This window comes from Lepisma saccharinum, chromosome 26 (assembly GCF_977018435.1).
Source record: "Lepisma saccharinum chromosome 26, izLepSacc3.1, whole genome shotgun sequence".
Classification (NCBI taxonomy): Eukaryota; Metazoa; Arthropoda; class Insecta; order Zygentoma; family Lepismatidae; genus Lepisma; species Lepisma saccharinum.
In genome coordinates this window covers 24,292,822-24,311,815 of record NC_139254.1, presented here as the reverse complement: position 1 = coordinate 24,311,815, position 18,994 = coordinate 24,292,822, and the positions used below count along the sequence as shown (strand labels likewise).

At 39.3% G+C, this 18,994-nt stretch overlaps 1 protein-coding gene across 2 annotated transcripts in view; it reads left to right on the top strand.

Annotated features, from left to right (window-relative positions):
* The window catches only part of LOC145979567 (peroxisomal leader peptide-processing protease), a 606,981-nt gene that overhangs the window by 508,271 nt on the left and 79,716 nt on the right, over positions 1-18,994 (top strand). For both annotated transcript variants that reach the window (XM_083112540.1, XM_083112539.1), the window contains exon 5: positions 4,939-5,090. In XM_083112540.1, coding sequence (XP_082968666.1) covers positions 4,939-5,090 — 152 coding nt within the window. The remainder of the gene's footprint in view (positions 1-4,938; positions 5,091-18,994) is intronic.

The following is an 18,994-nucleotide window of genomic DNA, read 5'->3' as shown; positions in this document are numbered from 1 at the left end:
TCGAGCCCAGCAGCCACGCGTACAGCCACGAGAAAAAGCAGATGGAGTGCAAACCACATTGCACAACAGATTGGCACGTTGCGTATCGTCCGTTGCTGGACAAGGGCGCTGGAGAATTGGAAGGATTTTCACTTCAACATGCTGATGGCTCTTTCCAGCATGTACGACAACGTTGCCAACCTCCAAATAAGAAACACTGTTGTTTAATCTATGAAATTTTGCTAAATTCTGATAAATTGTGCTAGGATCTATAATTATAATAATGAATTATTACTCTTATTGATAATTAGTAATAGTAATTTATTATTATAATTATGACTTCAACATTGAACTAAAGAAAGTTTGAGATGATTCGTCGCCTACAAAGCAGAACATTTGTTTTATTTGCCACCCATAACTTTCTACAGATTTCTTGCCAGAGAAAAGAAAAGATGAAGAGAAGAGATCTGTATGTAATTTTATTTTTAATTTCTCAAATTATTATCGCATGAAGTGAATTTCTCCCTCCCAGAGAACCAAGTTTGCAAATTATGCTCCCATTATGCAAGCACAGGGTGCTAGGTGCCAACGAACCTCAAATTATGCTAGGTTTAGCATCATTATGCTAGGGTTGATTGATTTGGTGTTTTAATTTATGCACAGTAAGGCTAATCGGTACTGGACCGACAGTTTAAAGTGGGATCCGAACTACTATGTGCCTCCACCGGAATCGAACCCGGGACCCCTTGATTACAAGGCTACGACGCTACCACTGCTCCATAGGGGAGGCCCCTGCTAGGGTTGGCATCGCTGAGTACGAGCCTGACTTGCGAGTCGAGCTCGGCTTGAGGTCCTTTGAGTCAAATTCGTCAGTGGGTGGCGTGTCAGAAGCCGGGCTCGGCAGACTTCGGCTGACTCTGCCAGACCCTTAGGTGGGGCTCGGCTGACCGCTGATTCTGGAATTATTTTGCTCAATGTTTGAGGGGAAATGATCGTCTCAAACTGTCCTGGGGCGAGAAGACGAGGGAGATTTAGACCGAAGCGACAAGAGACACGTGTCGCTTGGAAACCATCATAACAACCTTCCTGCCGCACGTGTCCCTCAGACTCGGCCATTTTCTCAAAACCGTGCATCGTGTCGCCTCGGTCTGTTCGCGCATCCACGATGAATGTTTTTCTTTGGACTGTGTCGCTTGTCCCTTCAGAGTATCCTCTTTCAACATGCCCCCTGCCCCCCCCCCCTGTGGTTGTGCCACTGGTCCCGATTAGCCTTATTGTGCATAAAGTGGACTTAAAACACCAACTCAATCAATCAATCAAAGGTCAACAGTTCCCAAGTATGGAGTGTGTAGTAAGGGATGATTTCAGTAGCAGTCAATTAACATTTCAAGCGATTTTTTTTGAAGATATAGAAAAAATTTAGTATTTGTGTGATATATCTACATGTTATATAACTTATTATATAACATATATGCACACAAAATTTACCTTAATTTTATACTGTTAATTTTTTTAAAAAATGGACATTGTTTACAAGCCTCCCCCCCCCGCATAATCCGTGAGCCCCTCCTGGAGATCAATTCTAGCTACGGGTCTGCTAGTACAACAATACGTAACATCGACTTACCTTACAGTAGTTGTTGGAAATAGTTCCCATGAACATCCAGATATATCTGCACGCGTTTCTTCTTGTTCTGGAAGACTCTCACAAGTTGTTCATGTGCAATGTTACTGGTGAAATCACGAATAGCAGTTTGACGTTCCTGGAGTCTGTGGGGGTTTCTTCGATAAATATTACTTTTTGCATAACCCCTGAAGTAAAAATCCGGTCGGCGTAAGTCCGGAAAACGAGGTTTCCACAAGCCCTTAGAAATGATTTGATCTCCGAAAACATCTTGCAGTAACTTCATGGGCTACTTAGCTGTCTTGTTGAATCCAAGTATCAATGATGTAGTCCTCGATTAGCTCTCCCATGAAATGGTGAATGATTTCACAATAACGAGCTGAATTTATTGTTTCTGCGAAGAATATTGGGCCAACTATTCTTCTCCTGGATCTTGCAATCCACACCCCAATCTTCTGGTCATGTAGAGGAATTTCGTGTACGGCATGTGGGCTGTTGGCAGACCATAAACGTGAGTTCTGTGCGTGCACATACCCTGTTAAATGGAACCATGCCTCATTGGTATAGAAAACATAGTCCAAAATATCGTCAGAATTGTTCGCTAGAAACTGTTGAAACCATTTACAATATTGAATTCGCTCTCCACAGTCTGTGGCCAATAACTCTTGAACCGCTTTCACTTTATATAGGATGAGACTGAGCTTCTTACGAACTGCCTTGTGTGCAGTTGGAACACCGATGGTTTTTTTCCTGTTGGGCGAATTTTCGAATGGACTTATTGGGACTACATTGCCTTGTAGTTTTTCTTCAACGACTACTGATGGTCTATCACTTCCCTCATAGTCCTTTACCGATCCAGTCTCCCTAAATTTCTCGATTAACGCTTTTACACAATGTCGATTAGGAACCGGTGTACCTGGAAATATAACGAAAAACTGGTCTTTCACTGTCTGTGTGTACTCACTATGCTCACGGACGACGTATTCAACGAGAAATATTCGCTGTTTTAAAGTTAACACCATTCTTAGCGCACACGGTCTCAATCCTTGAAAGGCGACGAACACACAATGAACAACAAAGATCCAGACACACCTTCTCGTCTCAAAGCACGAGCCTGACTGGTTCGCTGAAACAAACTGCACACAACGCAGGATTACCAACCTTTGCAGAAAACATTACTCGCAGCTAAATACAATCCCTCAACATATAATCGTGCTTATATGGGTGTATAGTTACTTTTCGAACGCACTGTACACAAAAACGTATATCGTTTTAAAGCTTATAAATTAGGCTATAACTTTCATTGCAAACAATTTCCTTTCGCTTAGCGTATTGCCGACGCGGAGGGGGATGGCCCCCTGGAATATGGAAAAATAGCTTTTTTTTCTTCCAGTTTCAATCTTGTGCTTGTTTTCTCTTCCTATTTCATTGTCATTCTTTCTACAATTTTACCTTCTTCCCTGCACGTGAAAATCGACCGTCAAGAGAGAATGTAGGATGGTGGTATAGACCATGTCCTGAGACTTCACGGAATAATGGAAACAGGAATTGAAGGAAAACTGGAAGGAAAAACCAAATTAGGAGACCCAGGATGGAGTGTAAACAAGTCACTGAAGATGAGAATTGCGAAAGCTACAGTGATATTAAGGCAGAGGAGAACAGAAACAAATGAAGAATTACAAAACAGTGAGATCATGCTAAACAGGTGGCGAAATATTTGAAGCACAATCTTCCCTTAGTCTGATTTTTGTCTTTTAAATTCATCATCGTGTCTACATCTAATTTTACCATAAACTTAAAACATCATTGGCTGCAGACACCATACGGAGAGAGGGTCCTTTTTAGCCGAAATATGTATTTTTTATGGTATTTACGGATATATTCAACTCCCTTTTAAAAATTGAACAAGTTACTGTGACAAGTGAAATTATATGCGAGAAATCTATATAATGTTAGGTTGACATTTATTTTTCAGGGGACACCCTTGCTCCCCTCTCCCCTTTCAGGTTGTCCATGGAAGAGTTCAGTAACTTGCTTTACCATCAGTCCATATTAATTTTAATTTGTAAATGGCGGAGTTAAGGATGCATCTTTTCTTTCAACCATCATCAGGCAACATTTATGTTTTTTAGTAACTAAAATATTTTAAACTTGAAAGAAAATATTAAACATTCAAATAAGAATATTCAAAAGTTACACAGCATAATACTATAAGCATACACTAAAGTAATTGTAATATGTTACTGGAGTCAATATATTTTGTGTCACTTCACACATTTTGGGTTCTGTGTGTAGGGTATCAAGTATTTATTTAATGATAATTAATAATAATTAATGCATGCACATCCATGTAAAAAAATCACCGCCTAAACTATAGTAAACACTCTTTTAGATTCGGGTGGGAAGGGTTACAGCCTCAACCCCTAAGGGAGCTTTCAGACCGAAATGACATCACTGCGCATGCGCGAACAGAATGCATATTTCGTTTTTGACGTAAATGTGAAATACACATTGTAGTGTTCATTTTTCATGTTTTTGAAAGGTATGAGGTGCATTTACCTACTATGTTTTGTCACTAAATCATGCAAATTGAAATGCAAAATTGGAAATAAACTCTTAGAAACGAAATTTTGAGTTTATTTACCGATGCAACACTTTCTGAAATGTGAATTATCCTAAAAGTTACGCAAATCGTGAAAAATTGATTAATTCTGCTGTAAATATATAAGAAGCAAAAATGCCCTCCTTTACACAGGAATAAACTTAATACTCCGATAACTACAAAAATGTGCTTTTAGAAGGGAAATGTTTTTTGTGTAACAAGTATAGTTTCTAATAGCCATGTTAGCACCGAAATGTCATTTTATATACCACCTTTAACCCCGAAATGTGCCCAGTTTTTGTACCGAAATCTTTATCTTTTATTCACCATAAATATGTGATTTTACCTACTGAGAAAACAGGCTAGACGTGCAACTTGACATGTCACTCCGGTACGAAATGTTGTATTTATTTCTGAAGGTTCATTTCTAAGTGGCACGTGTCGCTTGCCGCTTCGGTCTGAAAGCTCACTAAATGTCTCCTTCCCTCCGGACTATGTCTATAGGCATCGTAAGCCTATTTTCTATCACAGAGATCTTGACAGCACTTGTTCAGAATTTGGAATGTCATGGCTGTTTTTCGAAATGAGAGAAATTTTCCAAAACGACCTGACCGAAAACCCAGCGCGGCCAAACTAAGGTTTCCATGATTTGCAATTGCTGTCGGCGTGTCATGTTCCTGTGACGTCACCAATATCGATGTAATTCTTAGTTTGGTGTTTTTCTTTGTTGCAGGAACCTTGTTGGGATGCTCGTCTGCTGCATGTCCTGGTGGAGGGGCGAGTGGGTGGGGCTCTCCATAGCTGCCTCCTTGTACCCAGTACTGCGCGAGAGACTGTCCTTGCCTCCGATGAAATATGACACTCACACGCCGAATTCTTTGCCCGGTAAGTTCAAACAGTAACGTAAAATTGGATGGGTGTTTGTTTTATTCGCTATATTGTTTCGTCTAGTTATATATATACTGTATACTATAAAACATTTGATGTATATACACACACACGGGGCATTCCATGAGAAAGTGCCCCAGAATCTCAATTGTTAAAATTAAATTAAATGCTGTAACTTTATTCTATTAGTATCTTGTGGGAGTAAACAATATAAAATTGTCATTTGGATAAAATTTCCAGTTTTATACATAACTAGATGATTGCCCGGCGTTGCCCGAGTATTTATTTATCCCAATCTTCTATTAGACAAGAAAATAATGAATTCTAACTATAGTGTAAAATGAACTTGGAGTTGAACGGCATTGGGAGTGTCACTATTCATCTTAGTACCTCCGAAAACTATGGATTCCACACTAATATCGGTCGTTTTCGATTATTTTTACATGTCACCCCCTTCCCAAACCCACCCCTAGGGGTGCCAGAAGTGTCTTACCCCCACAGTATTTCTTTCCAGATTGTAAGTTATATGTGTACCAAGTTTTGTCATCGTGAATGTCACCAATTAGCTTATCGACTCCGAAAACTATGGATTCGACACTAAACTAGGTCATTTTTCACCTCCTCTCAACCCCCATGCCGATAGGTGATAAACTTGGAATTGAACGGCATTAGGAGTGTAACTATTCATCTTAGCGACCCCGAAAACTATGGCAATTTCGCAACTTCTCTGTAGGCAACCAAATTCGCCGTGCGGTGTAGCGGGAAGCATAACTTGCAGGATATGACACACGAAAATGCCACGCAACAGAATACTATTTTATGTCTCCTTCCCACCCCCACACCTAGGGGTGCCAGGGGTGTCTTACCCCCACAGTATTTCTTTCCAGATTGCAAGTGATATGTGTATTAAGTTTGGTTGAAATTTCTACAGGCGTTCGAGAGTTACGCCGGAACAGACATACATATTAGGCCTACATACATACATTTTTATACTATATACAGATTAAGTTAGAAGGTAGAATATATTTTACATATTGTTCGTTTATTTTAGCTTTTTGATTTACTTTTGTTTTTTATTGTGTCCCACCATTAATTTGTTCAACTTCAACTCCACTAGAACATTGAAAGGCAAATTATCTTTTCTCTTTGTCTTAAGCAATTTATTTTTCATCATTTGAAAATGTCCAAACATTAATTGGGCGCAAAGCAAATAATTTGACGGGGCGCCATGGCATTCTCTCTTTTACATTATTTTTCATTGAGATCACTCACCATCCATGGCCGACTCCTGCCACCCCCTAGCTACGGCTCTGAACTTGACGAGATTGAGAAAAGTAGGTATTGCGAGCGAAGCGAGCAAGAAAATTTTAGGAAATGTATTTTTATTTGCATAAAATTTGAAATCGATAGGGGCAATGGTCCTCTGTGGCCTCCTGCAGGTGCCCTTGGGCGTCAACGTCAACGTCGGTATCATCTCAGCCCTATATATATTGTCACGGATGGGATACGCGTACTACATTTCTTATATTAAAGTAACTTTCCTACTGATAGTTAAGCAACATTTTTCTTACAGTTGTGCAATGAATTATGAAACTAAACACTGTTCATTAAATGCAACTACCCTTAAAATACTTTCCCAGATTTATAGCAATAAGTGGGCATTTTTTTTGTCACGGGTGGGACAGATTAAACTGCCTCTTTACGTAATAAGACATTTCTTTAATATTGTTTTCAGTTGCAAAAATTCCATCTAAAAATTTTTCTTACTCGCTTCGCTCGCAATATATTTGTTTACTCTCATGTATTTAAAAAATATGTTTGGTTTGAGTTGATGTTTTAAGTCCACTTTGTGCACAGTAAGGCTAATCGGAACTGGACCTTCAGTTTAAAGTGGGATCCAAACCACTGTGTGCCTCCACCGGGTATCGAACCCGGGACCCCTTGATTACAAGGCGACGACGCTACCACTGCGACATTCGGGAGGCCCTGAAATAATATGTGTTGTAGTACATATGTATTGAATGAACGTACCCAATTTAATGTTAACATGATGCATACGTATTTTCTTATTTTACGTCGCTCCATGTTGCATATATGCAAAACATATCTTGTACATGAAAGTTATACATGTTATGTACAAAATATTATATTCCGAAAGCATTTATCATTCATTTAGCTAATGTAAAATTGAACGTGTTGAAAAAATATTTCCAATTGTTTGTTCCAAACAAATGCTTTACCCGCTTTTTACGTAATTTATGAAGATAATCACGTCCTTGATACTATTACTACTACCACTAGTAATAATATTAATAATAATAATAATAATGTCATTGTTGTTATTATTATTATTATTGTTACGTTTATCTTGGTACTTGCCCCCTCCCCCGACAAAATTCGTGGTTGCGCTTCTGACAAGAAGTTGCTAAACATTGTGTAAGGCCGGTTAGGGCGACCTGCCGATAACATCACTTCACAAATGGTCGAGATGGTGTTTGTGTGGGGCCAATTAACTAACTAACTCCCTAGCCTTCTTAAACCCGAAGGTTCATGGCTGCAGCAACACAGGCCTTCCATCTTTCCCTATCTTGAGCAAGTTCTATATACTCTTTTCCATCCCTACCGATTTCCCTTAGGTCCATCTCAACGTTGTCCCTCCATCTTCGTCTTGGCCTTCCTACAGGTCTCTTACCATCAGGTTTCCCAACAAGAATCCTGTAAACTCCTCTTTCCTCTCCTGTTCGTGCCACATGGCCTGCCCACCTAAGTCTTCTTGATTTAATTATTCTAATAATATCTGGACATGAATACAAATTATGTAGTTCTAAATTATGTAACCTTCTCCACTCACCTGTCTCCTCATCCCTTTTAGGTCCAAATATTTTCCTAAGGATCTTATTTTCAAATACTCTCAATTTGTGTTCCTCTTTCAATGTAAGGGACCAAGTTTCACATCCATATAATACTACAGGCAAAATTACTGTTTTGTATATTTTAACTTTTAGTTTCTTAGATATTAAACGAGAAGACAAAAGTTTATGAAGAGAGAAGTAACATGCATTTCCTGAATTAAGCCTACTTTTTATTTCCTCTTTAATATAATTTTCATTTGTTAATATTACTCCTAAGTACTTGAATTTGGAAACTGGTTCAAACGAGTTATCAATAATTAGATTTTGATTATTACCTAACACTGGGTTTCGGCCTGTAAGCATATATTTAGTTTTCTCTTTGTTAACTTCCAAACCTATCTCTTTAGCAGTTTTGAAAAATATTTTAGCATTATTCTTAATTGTATTCACATCATCCCCCAGTAAGTCTACATCATCTGCATATGCTAACAACTGAGTCACACCATTTAATTCTAGTCCTTCTTTAGTTTCTTTTACCTTCCTTACAGCATATTCTAAGACAAAATTAAAGAGCAATGGAGATAATGCATCTCCTTGTTTTAACCCATCATGAATTGTAAATTTGTCAGACATATAAATACCCACACGAATTTTACTTTCTGTTTCACTGGTGCATATTTTTATCATACTAACAAGCTTCTTAGGTATTCCAAACTCGACTAATATATTATATAATTTATCTCTTTTGACCGAATCATATGCTTTTTTTGAAATCAATGAATAGCTGATGGACATTTTGATTATATTCCAACTTTTTTTCAAGTGTCTGTCTGATGTGAAAAATTTGATCTGTAGTTGATCTGTTACGTTTAAATCCACATTGATAATCACCTATAATTTCATTAGCATATGGGGTTAGTCTTGTTAAAAGAATGTTAGACAATATTTTGTATGTTGTTGAGAGTAGAGAAATTCCACGGTAATTACTGCAGTTCATTTTATCACCTTTTTTAAACACAGGAACAATTATGGATTCTTTCCACTGTTGAGGGATTTCTTCTTTATTCCATATTAAACAAATTAATTTATGAATTTTATATATTAATGAATTTCCACCATATTTAATTAACTCAGCTGGTATTAAATCAATGCCACGTGCTTTGTTATTCTTTAGCCTTTTAATAGCATCTTTAACTTCAGTCAAGTTAGGTTCTGGAACTAAAGGTTCTGCTGTGTGGACTTCATTTACTTCTGATTTATCTCCTACATGAACATTTAAAAGGTCATTAAAGTAGTTCTTCCATCTATTTAGAATATCGCTTGGGTCAGCTAGAAAATCACCGTCTTTATCTTTTATCAAGTTTACTTTAGGTTGCCACCCCTTTCTAAACTCATTTACACCTTTATATAAATCTCTGATATTTTTATTTTTGCTGTTTGTTTGTGTGGGGCCCTGCTTCCACTTTCCCTCCACGGCGTGTCGCAATGTCTAGGGAGTATGTGTAGCTTTACCTTTCACAGCTTATTCGAAGAAATACGGACATTGAAGGACAATGGATATGCAGAGAATGGAACTAACGGTCAATTCGGATAACGAATTTGTTGAAAATCCATACTTTTGATTTACGGATAGTGCAGATCATGTAAATTATCCCGAAATTCGGATAATATGGATATTCGGACAACCCGGATATCATAATATCAGTATTATCAGAGTATCTGCACTATCCAGATATCCGATAAATATCTCATGTCAGAAATTCGGGCAAAATTTTATCTGGATTTCGTCGTCCCTAATTTAACCCTAGTTAACAGAAAGGGGGGAGGGGTTGTATTACTTTTGATCATAAAATCATAAACGTGACGTACTTTGGAGGCAAAATTCACAAGGGGCTATTACCTCCATACCCCCCCCCCCCTTGCCCTTTGGGATGTATGTTTCGACATGGCACTCATGGCTGTAACAGTGCACAATTGGTTGGTATTGGTGGCAATATTTGTAATTATTATAATTACTGTATAATTGCACGAATATTTAGGCCTATACAAAAAAGCGTTACCATACAATGTTAATGGGAAATTATCCATTGTGTACTGTCTATACTTATACTATAAAATATTATATAGTTTAAAAAGGACTAGACAATGGATAATGTCCAATTAACATTGCATGCTAATGTAGAACAATTGTCACTAACATTCAGAGAACTATTAAAAAAGCCTTAATGCAATATTAATATTGTAGTGACACTTGTACAATAATCGTTTGTTTGTTAAGTCCACCTTAGGCACAGATAGGCTAATCGGGACTGGACCTATAGTTTAAAGTGGGACACTAACCACTGTGCCATGTGCTTCCACCGGGTATCGAACCCGGAACCCTTTGATTACAGGGCGACGACGTTACAACTACACCATCGGGGAGGCCCATTATGAAATAATGGGTTCTTATTTTTATAATGATGGTAATTTTTGTAATTATTGTAATTATTTTATAACTGCACCTATAAACAAGGAAGCAGTGATTCACTAACAAAAGGGTTTCTTTAATTTTAGTGATAATCATGAACGTCCGGAATGAATGTCGACCTAAAAGTTATATATTTCACACATAATTTCATTTCAGTCACAATAATTTATGTTAATTATTATAAATTCCTTGAAGAAACATGATAATTTCAGACTGAAATAGTGTTTTTTTGAGAGGGCATCACTATTATGGGGGAAAATATGCGTCCTTTGCCCTCCCCCCCTGGAAAAAATCCTGCGGACGTCCATGGTGATAATAAAATGTGTGGACTTCCGAGCGCCCCCCCCCCTTGTCTTGTCTTGCCCGTCTCTTGTACGGGACGGATAAGCTAGGGGCAAAGGCAGAGCAAAATAACCATATTCTGATATTGTTGATGGGTGAATGTTTATTTGCAAGGTGTTCGGTATCCTCTTCAATTACTTCGAACGAGAAGTTTAGTTTCAGATGAAATAGAAAGTTCCCGTTTTGAGTACGTGACCGGTTCAATGACGGGTCTTCCCCCTTTTTCTCACGACTCTAGTTGCAACACACGAGGAAGAGCCTTCGTGGAGGATACAGGTGCCTGAGTAGGGTAATTAGCCTTTGATGAACCGCTATTACCCAGCACGTGTCCCGTCGCTTGACCCACTCCCAAGTTTGGTGAACCCGTAACGGAGGCTGCTGGTAGCTGCCTGGTAATTTATATGCCCAAGGGGTTGATCGAAGCAGGTGGATGCATTGAAAATGCCAACAGTTCGCAACACGAGGGTTGTAGAAACAAGATCCGAATTTAAGGAAGGTTATGCTAGGCCACTCTCCCCCCCCCCCCCCCAAGTATCTGATTTGATTTGTTTTTTTGTCATTTAGCTTCGCTTTTCTTCTACTCTTTTGTTAACCGCGACGATGGGAATGAGGCATGATGTTATGAAATTGATGAAGGGACACTCACAAAGAACATTCATGTCCAGACCGGGATTCAAAACCTAGCCCCTTGCTATGCTAACCACTCTACCACCTAGGTCGCCCCATCCCAAGTATCTCTGGCAACGGATAGCGGAATTGCCCCCCCCCCCAAAAAAATGCAGAACTGTTTAAGGGGACCTAATAGTTTCACAAAGTCCGTGTAGTTTCTAGTACGTAAGGTTTTTACATGTAAAACATATCCAATGAGAATTTGACGACCAGTAAGACACAGTTAAGATGCAAGAAAAATCGAAAATTGATCGGTTGATTGATTTAGTTATCTTACGTCGCCGTTCTGCCACTTTTGGCTAATCTCAACTATGAGGATGAATCAGGCTCGGATCCACGAGGAGGTCGATAGGGGCGACCTACATTTTAAGTTTGGATCCGAGGCACTCTTCAAGATGCATCAAAAAGGGGACCAATCCCGAGACCACTGCAGAGGATGGGGTTTTGTTTCTTGAGCACGGCGAAGTGCAGCAATTCGACGTGGCAAGGACGCAGGGGCGTGCCGTGACCTTTCGTGATAGGCAAGCGATGGGTGAATTTTCCGTTTCGGTTAATTATAACAATTTCAATATAATATAGGCCTACACACATCCCTACTTACAATAATGTGCATAATGGTGACGTATCGGGCTTGAGTATGTGAAGTGCATACATACCGTAAAATCAAATCTTCGCTGCACGGTTTTTAAAGAAGGAAAACAGCCTTTCGATATAACTTTTAAATTCCAACCATGAATAAAATTATGATTTACCTGATATTTGAGGGCAACTGTAAATTAAATTACGTTCTTCTTTAACCCTGAAAATAAGAAACATCCTATTAGCATAAAGTTTCGATCTTAAATAAACAGACGGGTTTCGGTTTCTTAATTGGCTAGAATTATGAATCATGACTTGTCTTCAGTTGGATGCAAGCGCAGATGTGATTCTGCGAACGTTCATGTCTTTGCACTGCATTATAAAAATTGCTCAAGTCACTCACCGTAGCCTGTATAGTTCCATCAGTGGCGTGCTCAGGATTTTCGAAAGGGAGGGGTTATGTATACTTTTTCTTGGTAGTCAGCCCTCATTTTGTCATACTTTCCTACCTTTGACGTTCTCTTTTTAGGAATACTTGGCGAAAGAGGGGTTCTAACCCACATCAACCCCCCACCGTCCTTGGGCACGCCACTGAGTTCCATGGTCCTAAATTTGTATTGAATAAAACGCATGGCCAACAAAATAATTTATGAAGATCATTGCTGCCACATAACCACATAATATTGTTGTACCGAGATGTTTTAAACTGCCAATGAAAACTTTCCCATCTTTCTTAGTTGGTTTGGTTATGAACAATTCAGGACACGGTCGCTCATGGTTCACAAGCTCCAACCTTTCACGTTATGTTCTCCAACTGAATGGTTTTGAAAGAAGACCCCTAATAATCAAGTTCTTACCTGCAACACTGCAAATCGATGGCTCGGGTGGTATGTCAACCATGGCGAAATTTTCAATGTAGAATCATACTTTTACATCAGGTACAAAAACATTACACAAAGATCAGAAAAACACAGCACAATATCACAGTAAAAAACAACACGCATCCGCAGCACCCACGCTTCTTCCGTTTCACCCTACCTGCAGTTGCAGTGTTACATACCCTCCATATTTCCGAGTAACTGACTACATGACGGTTATGTTCAAGTACCGGCTGTGATTTCATTTCTTATAAATAGGATACGACTGGTGATCACTGGCTAACTTCATAATGTAATTTGTTAATTACTATAGAGTTTCAAACATGAAAATCGTACCGCGTGAGGTGGTGGTGCTACGGACGCACAGAAAATTCTGGAAGTTAGCAACCTTGTGGCCAGTGTGGACGAATTCTTTCCAACATCCTTGCCAAAGACAGATGCGGTCTTGGGGTTGCTTGCCCTCAGTCTTTTTTCTTCGTGAACGGGTATCGACAGTGACCATGCAAGAACTGCATAAGTCACTCGAAAAGCGGGTAGAAAGGCGAGCAGTCCTCTTCCTCTAACGCGGTCAGTCGTGCCGCATCGCCCATCGTCGTCAAGGGTGCATCCGGTTTATGTTTCAAGCCAATAGAACAGGAAATAGGGGAAATGAAAATTCTGTAATGTAAATATCTTATAGTAAATAAATTCCATTCTAAGGTGTATAAAGGCATTGAAAAACACGTACTTAAGATATCAAAAGTGTTTTAAAAAACAACGCAAGCGGCGCTTGCCCCGCCTTTCCTTACCGCACGCTTCTGCAAGGACGCAACGAGTCGCTGGTAGTCTGCGGGAGGGATGTGCAGCCATGCAGCCTCGATTGCCGTCCACAATTCGGTTATTGCTGCAGGTGGAGGATCCTGGGCACGAATAGTTCGTTCGATGACATCCCACATGTGCTCGATAGGGTTCATGTCCGGCGATCTAGGAGGCCAATTCATGCGTTGGAAGTTGCCAGAATGTTCCTCAAACCAGTGGCGCACCATTGCGGCCCGGTGGCATGGCGCATTGTCATCCTGGACCAAACCATGCCAAGTAAACACGCCCCGCTCCTAGACGGAGCCACCACCAGCTTGCACAGTGCCTTGTTGACAACTTGGGTCCATGGCCTCGTGGGATCTGCGCCACACCCGGACCCTACCAATTGGAAACGTGACTCATCTGACCACGCTACACGTTGCCATTCCTCTAAGGCACAATGCACGTGTTGCAGAGCACGTGTGCATCGCCGTCGCCGATGGACAGCGGTCAGTAGCGGCAGACGTGTCGGTCTTCGGCTGCGATACCCCATGGAGACCAAATTGCGTTGCACTGACCTCTGAGACACGTTCCTGGGGCGTCCTGCATTGATTCCTGCTGTCAGATCACGCACTGTTGCTTGTCTGTTTGCCCGGACGAGTCTGGCCAGACGTCGCTGGTCGCGGTCATTCATCACTCGTGGGCAGCCACTGCGTTGTCCTTGATGGGTCGTAATGCCTCCAATGCGGTACTCACGGTCCACTCTTGACACTGTGGAGCGAGAATAGTTCAGTGTCCGGACAAACTTCCGAAATCGCATTCCCCATTCGTCTAGCACCAACTATCATCCCACGCTCAAACGCCGATAATTCCTTTCGGGTTGCCATCACCACGGAACATGGCGTTTCACTGCAGTCACAGAAGTCTACCTGGCAACACTACAACTGAATCGCGACGTTCGACTGGTTTGCCGCGATGTTACAGCGCCGTCAGCTGGTTCCCTCCCGCTATCCCATGAGTTTTGGCACTTCAGTGTATGCCTTGAACAGGAAAATGTCAACGAATTATATAACTGACATGATTTTGCATAAGTTTTATGTTACATATTTTTATATATTTGCCACGATATTACATATTTTACATATTTGCTAATTTACTTTACATAAAACAACATATTTCGGTAATTTTTTCATATCTTGATCCTTTTTCCTATATTTTCGATCTCTGAAACGTGAGGAACATTTGTAGCTCATGTGATGTCATAACAACGAGATACACAGTATACTTACAATCACCTAAAATTGACTGCCAATTCGAAACACATGGTGAAGACAAAAGAAAAATACGGGAACTGATATTTATCGAAAGATACCGGAAAGATACCCTTTCCCTTCTGGTTACATATTTTCGTATGACTTTTAGGTTTTGGCAAAGCACCTAGAAACTTGGCGTCCGTGGACTGGACAAGAAAGCTACTTTCCTGTACGTAGCGAGTTACACAATATGTTCCCTCGTACAAAAAGTACAAAAGTAGCTATGCATTTTCATCCGATTGTTCTTTCTGTAGACCTTTTTTTTTACAATTCGTTTCGAAAGTTACAAAGACTTCTCTTAAATATTTGCATATTCTATACAATAATTTGCGATGTCAGAAGTAATCAATAGTTTACAAAATAGCACGTTGCTGTGCTTTTTGAGTTCATAAATTTGATAAAATTTTAATTTGAACAACTTATATCCTTAAAATTATGTTGAAATTAAATAAATATCTAGCATAAATCTTGAAATTGCTTGGATACTCAATTATTATTAATATTACATATTTTTATATTACATATTTACCTACATATCCTTTTGATAATACATATTTACGTAGCTACATATTTTATCAATTGTTGGTACATATTTATGTACATATTTTGTACTGTGATATTACATAAAAATCATATAATAATAATCTGTTCAAACCCTGGACCCATATGCAAAAATATTGCTTATCTCTAGAACATAGTTGGTTCCTGCTAACGGATCATATATTGTTTAAATAGTGTAGGTTAGAATTGATCCTTGGTAAGGTGAGGTACTCCGCTAAAATTCGCCCCTCCCAACCGTAACTTCTGGATCCGCCACTGGGATGAATGGTGGTATGTCACGTGCCAGTTTCCGACGACACAATGAAAAATGCAAGGAAGAAATGTTTCCCGAGAGCGACGATAGATGGCAGTACGCCATATGAAGAAAAGCAGAGTTCACTGTAGAAACTTGGAGCGGAGAAGAGCGATTATATATATTATAGTAAATGCAAAATATATAAAGGAAGAGTATAAAAATTATAGAAGGAGTGAATAAAATGTTGTATATAGCCAATTAGGATAATTAAAAATATGCTCGTATATGAAACAAAGCGTCCCCGATGGCGCAGTGGTAGCGTCGTCGCCTTGCAATCAAGGGGTCCCGGGTTCGATACCCGGTGGAGGCACAAGTGGTTCGGAACCCACTTTAAACTGTAGATCCAGTCCCGATTAGCCTTACTGTGCATAAAGTGGACTTAAAACCACAAATCAAAATCAAAATATGAAACAATTAGGAAAGTTAATAAGTGAGCAAATGAATTCAGAAATGTATCTTTCTCCTTTTTAATCTTCTGACGAGGAGAATATCGTCAGCTTTTGTATTTGTCCGTCCCTCGGTAGCGCTGTGTCCAAATTAGACGCCCCGAAGCACTTACGGTAGCGCTTCTTATTAGACGCACTGGGCCATAGGCAGCGCTTGCTGTTAGCGATCCTGGGCTATTCCCCTTTTGGTCGTTACATAGGAGGTGGCGCTATTGTCAGTTTAGTCGACCCTACTCTTTCTATAAGTATAGCTTGTATCGTTTGCCAAAGAAACGGGGAAAGCGAGCGCATATATGTAATAAATAAGATTACGTTTTAAAAAGAAATACAATAAATTAGAAGAAGGAAAAAAAAGAAGAAGCCTTTTCCCAAAATAGAAGAAAGAAAAGAAGAAGAAGCCTTTTCCCAAATCAAAGAGAAGAAAAAGAAGAAGTCTTTTCCAAAAACAGAAACAAGAAGAAGCCTTTTCCCCAAAATTGTGAGAAGAAAAGAAGAAGCCTTTTCCCAGATCAAAGATAGGAAGGAAGAAGAAGCCTTTTCCGAGAAATTACGAGAAGAAAGAAGAAGAAGATTTCCTTTCAATTATTCATATATGTATAAGAAGAATATAAGCGACGTAAATTTGGAATCAGCATATATATATATATATATATATATTTCAGTGTATATACAAGCTTTGCTATATATTTTCTCTGTATTGTGTATAGTTTCCAGAATATGGATCCGCATTTAACTATATCCTCTTGGCTATAAAACGCTTTCTTATTTGGAATTCTCGAATAGAGAACCTATCCCCCTGAGATTAAGATATCTGTAGCCGTAGTATGTTTATTTTAAGAAGTGCACTAGAGGGACGATGCAGGTAGGATGAAATTGGTGATTGGGCAATCACAAATATAATAAGGATGTAACAAACACGTTCCCCACTGTATGAACCTCTTTTACGCCAGAGCCTCGCAAGCCTTCAAAATGCAGTTCTGTGAAAATCAGTACCATCGAAAATGGCCACTCCTTGCACTCCCAAAACATCGAATAAATGTCATAACAACAATAATAATGTTGCATATTATCTATGAATGCTATAGAAATACCACTGTATAAAACACACTACTAATATTTCAGAATTTTCCTCAGTAAAACATTTTCAATATATCTCGTGTTTACATTTTTAAATGTACGAGGGCTAGAAAGAAAGTTCATGTAACACTGCCGCCACATTGCGTATGAACAAGTGAGGACGGCGCTGCTCCGAACACGTGGAGAGGAAAGGACAATTTTATTTCCAGCCTTCCTAGGTGTATTACACTAGCGAAGTCCTGGACTCTCTGACCCATAACTTAATAACAATAATAATAATAATAATTTAGAGCCATTACGATGGCGTAAAGGTATTTTTGTCGCATTGTAGTCAAGGGGGTGCCGAGTTCGATAACCGATGGAGACACATGGTGGTTCTGATTTGAAGACTAAAATTGGTAAACGCTGTAAGTGCCACAATAATTCAAACACAGTTTTCCACGTTAAACTGTGAAATGTGCCATGCTTTATAATGTGGTAAACGTGAAATGTGGCTGGTAGCCCTCTAAGTAGTTCAAAGGGCGTGTAAAGAGGTCACTAGTGTGCACGTTCTTACGGGCTGATGTGCGGAACGATGCGATTTCCCAACAGTTTCACTTTTGGCACTTACAACGTTTACCACTTTTAGTCCTCATTTCACTTTACACTGTAGGTTCAGCACAGATTAGCTCATCCGTGCATAAAGTGGCTAATACAAAAAACTTTATAATAATTCGTTTTAACTTGATACGTGAATGCTCTAGCTAAGGCCCGCTTTAGACGAAAGAATTTTCTTTACCATTTTTGCTAGCATAAATGCTTCCAAAAATCTTACAACATTTTTGATAGCAGCCAATACTTTACACGAAGCATTTCACGCAATATTCCGTTTAGCATTGTGCGATGCGAAACGTGCAGAGAACTTTGGATAATAAAAAATCGCATTGGCGCACCGAGGGGGATTATGGGGGTCAGGACCCCTCCCTTGGGCCACCACGTTATACAGAAAATTACTTTTTTCCACAATTTTATAATATAAAATTTCTCATCCTTGTATCATTTTCAAATAATAGGAACGGAACTGCAGCATTTATCAATTGTTGCTCCTTTTTGTAGGACTTTCAGTTCATCCCGTACCAAAGTTGTTGCTTCAGAATAAGAACCACGCCGATTTATTTAAACTTTTCTTATTTTTCATTTGGTTGAACCGCCAATAGAAAATTTCTTGGTGCGCCTGTGCATATACGGTAGAAAGGGCATTTGAATTACGCGGTTTTCATTTCATAAATGATAAATTTAAAGAGGACGAGATGTAATTTAAAAGAGGCAATGGTTATTTAGTTGACGAGATATCGTGTAAACAAACTGAAACTGCACACATTTTTGTGTAACGTTAAGTAACCATCATGATATTGGGATATTTTCTATCCATGAGCCAGTGCCCGGTGTTTACAATTGAAACAACTAATTTATTCCTCCATACGTGTACTACTGTATGCGCTAAGAAGTATGCATTTTAGCAGCGCCACTGATTTGTGCCTAATACCGTTTCATATGAAACGTTATTCCTCTCGGTTGAATAGTTATTACTAGAGCCCGGATGTTCAGGCATTTATTTTCGTTAAAATAGGCAGGCATAAAGGCATTTATAATGTGGAAAATA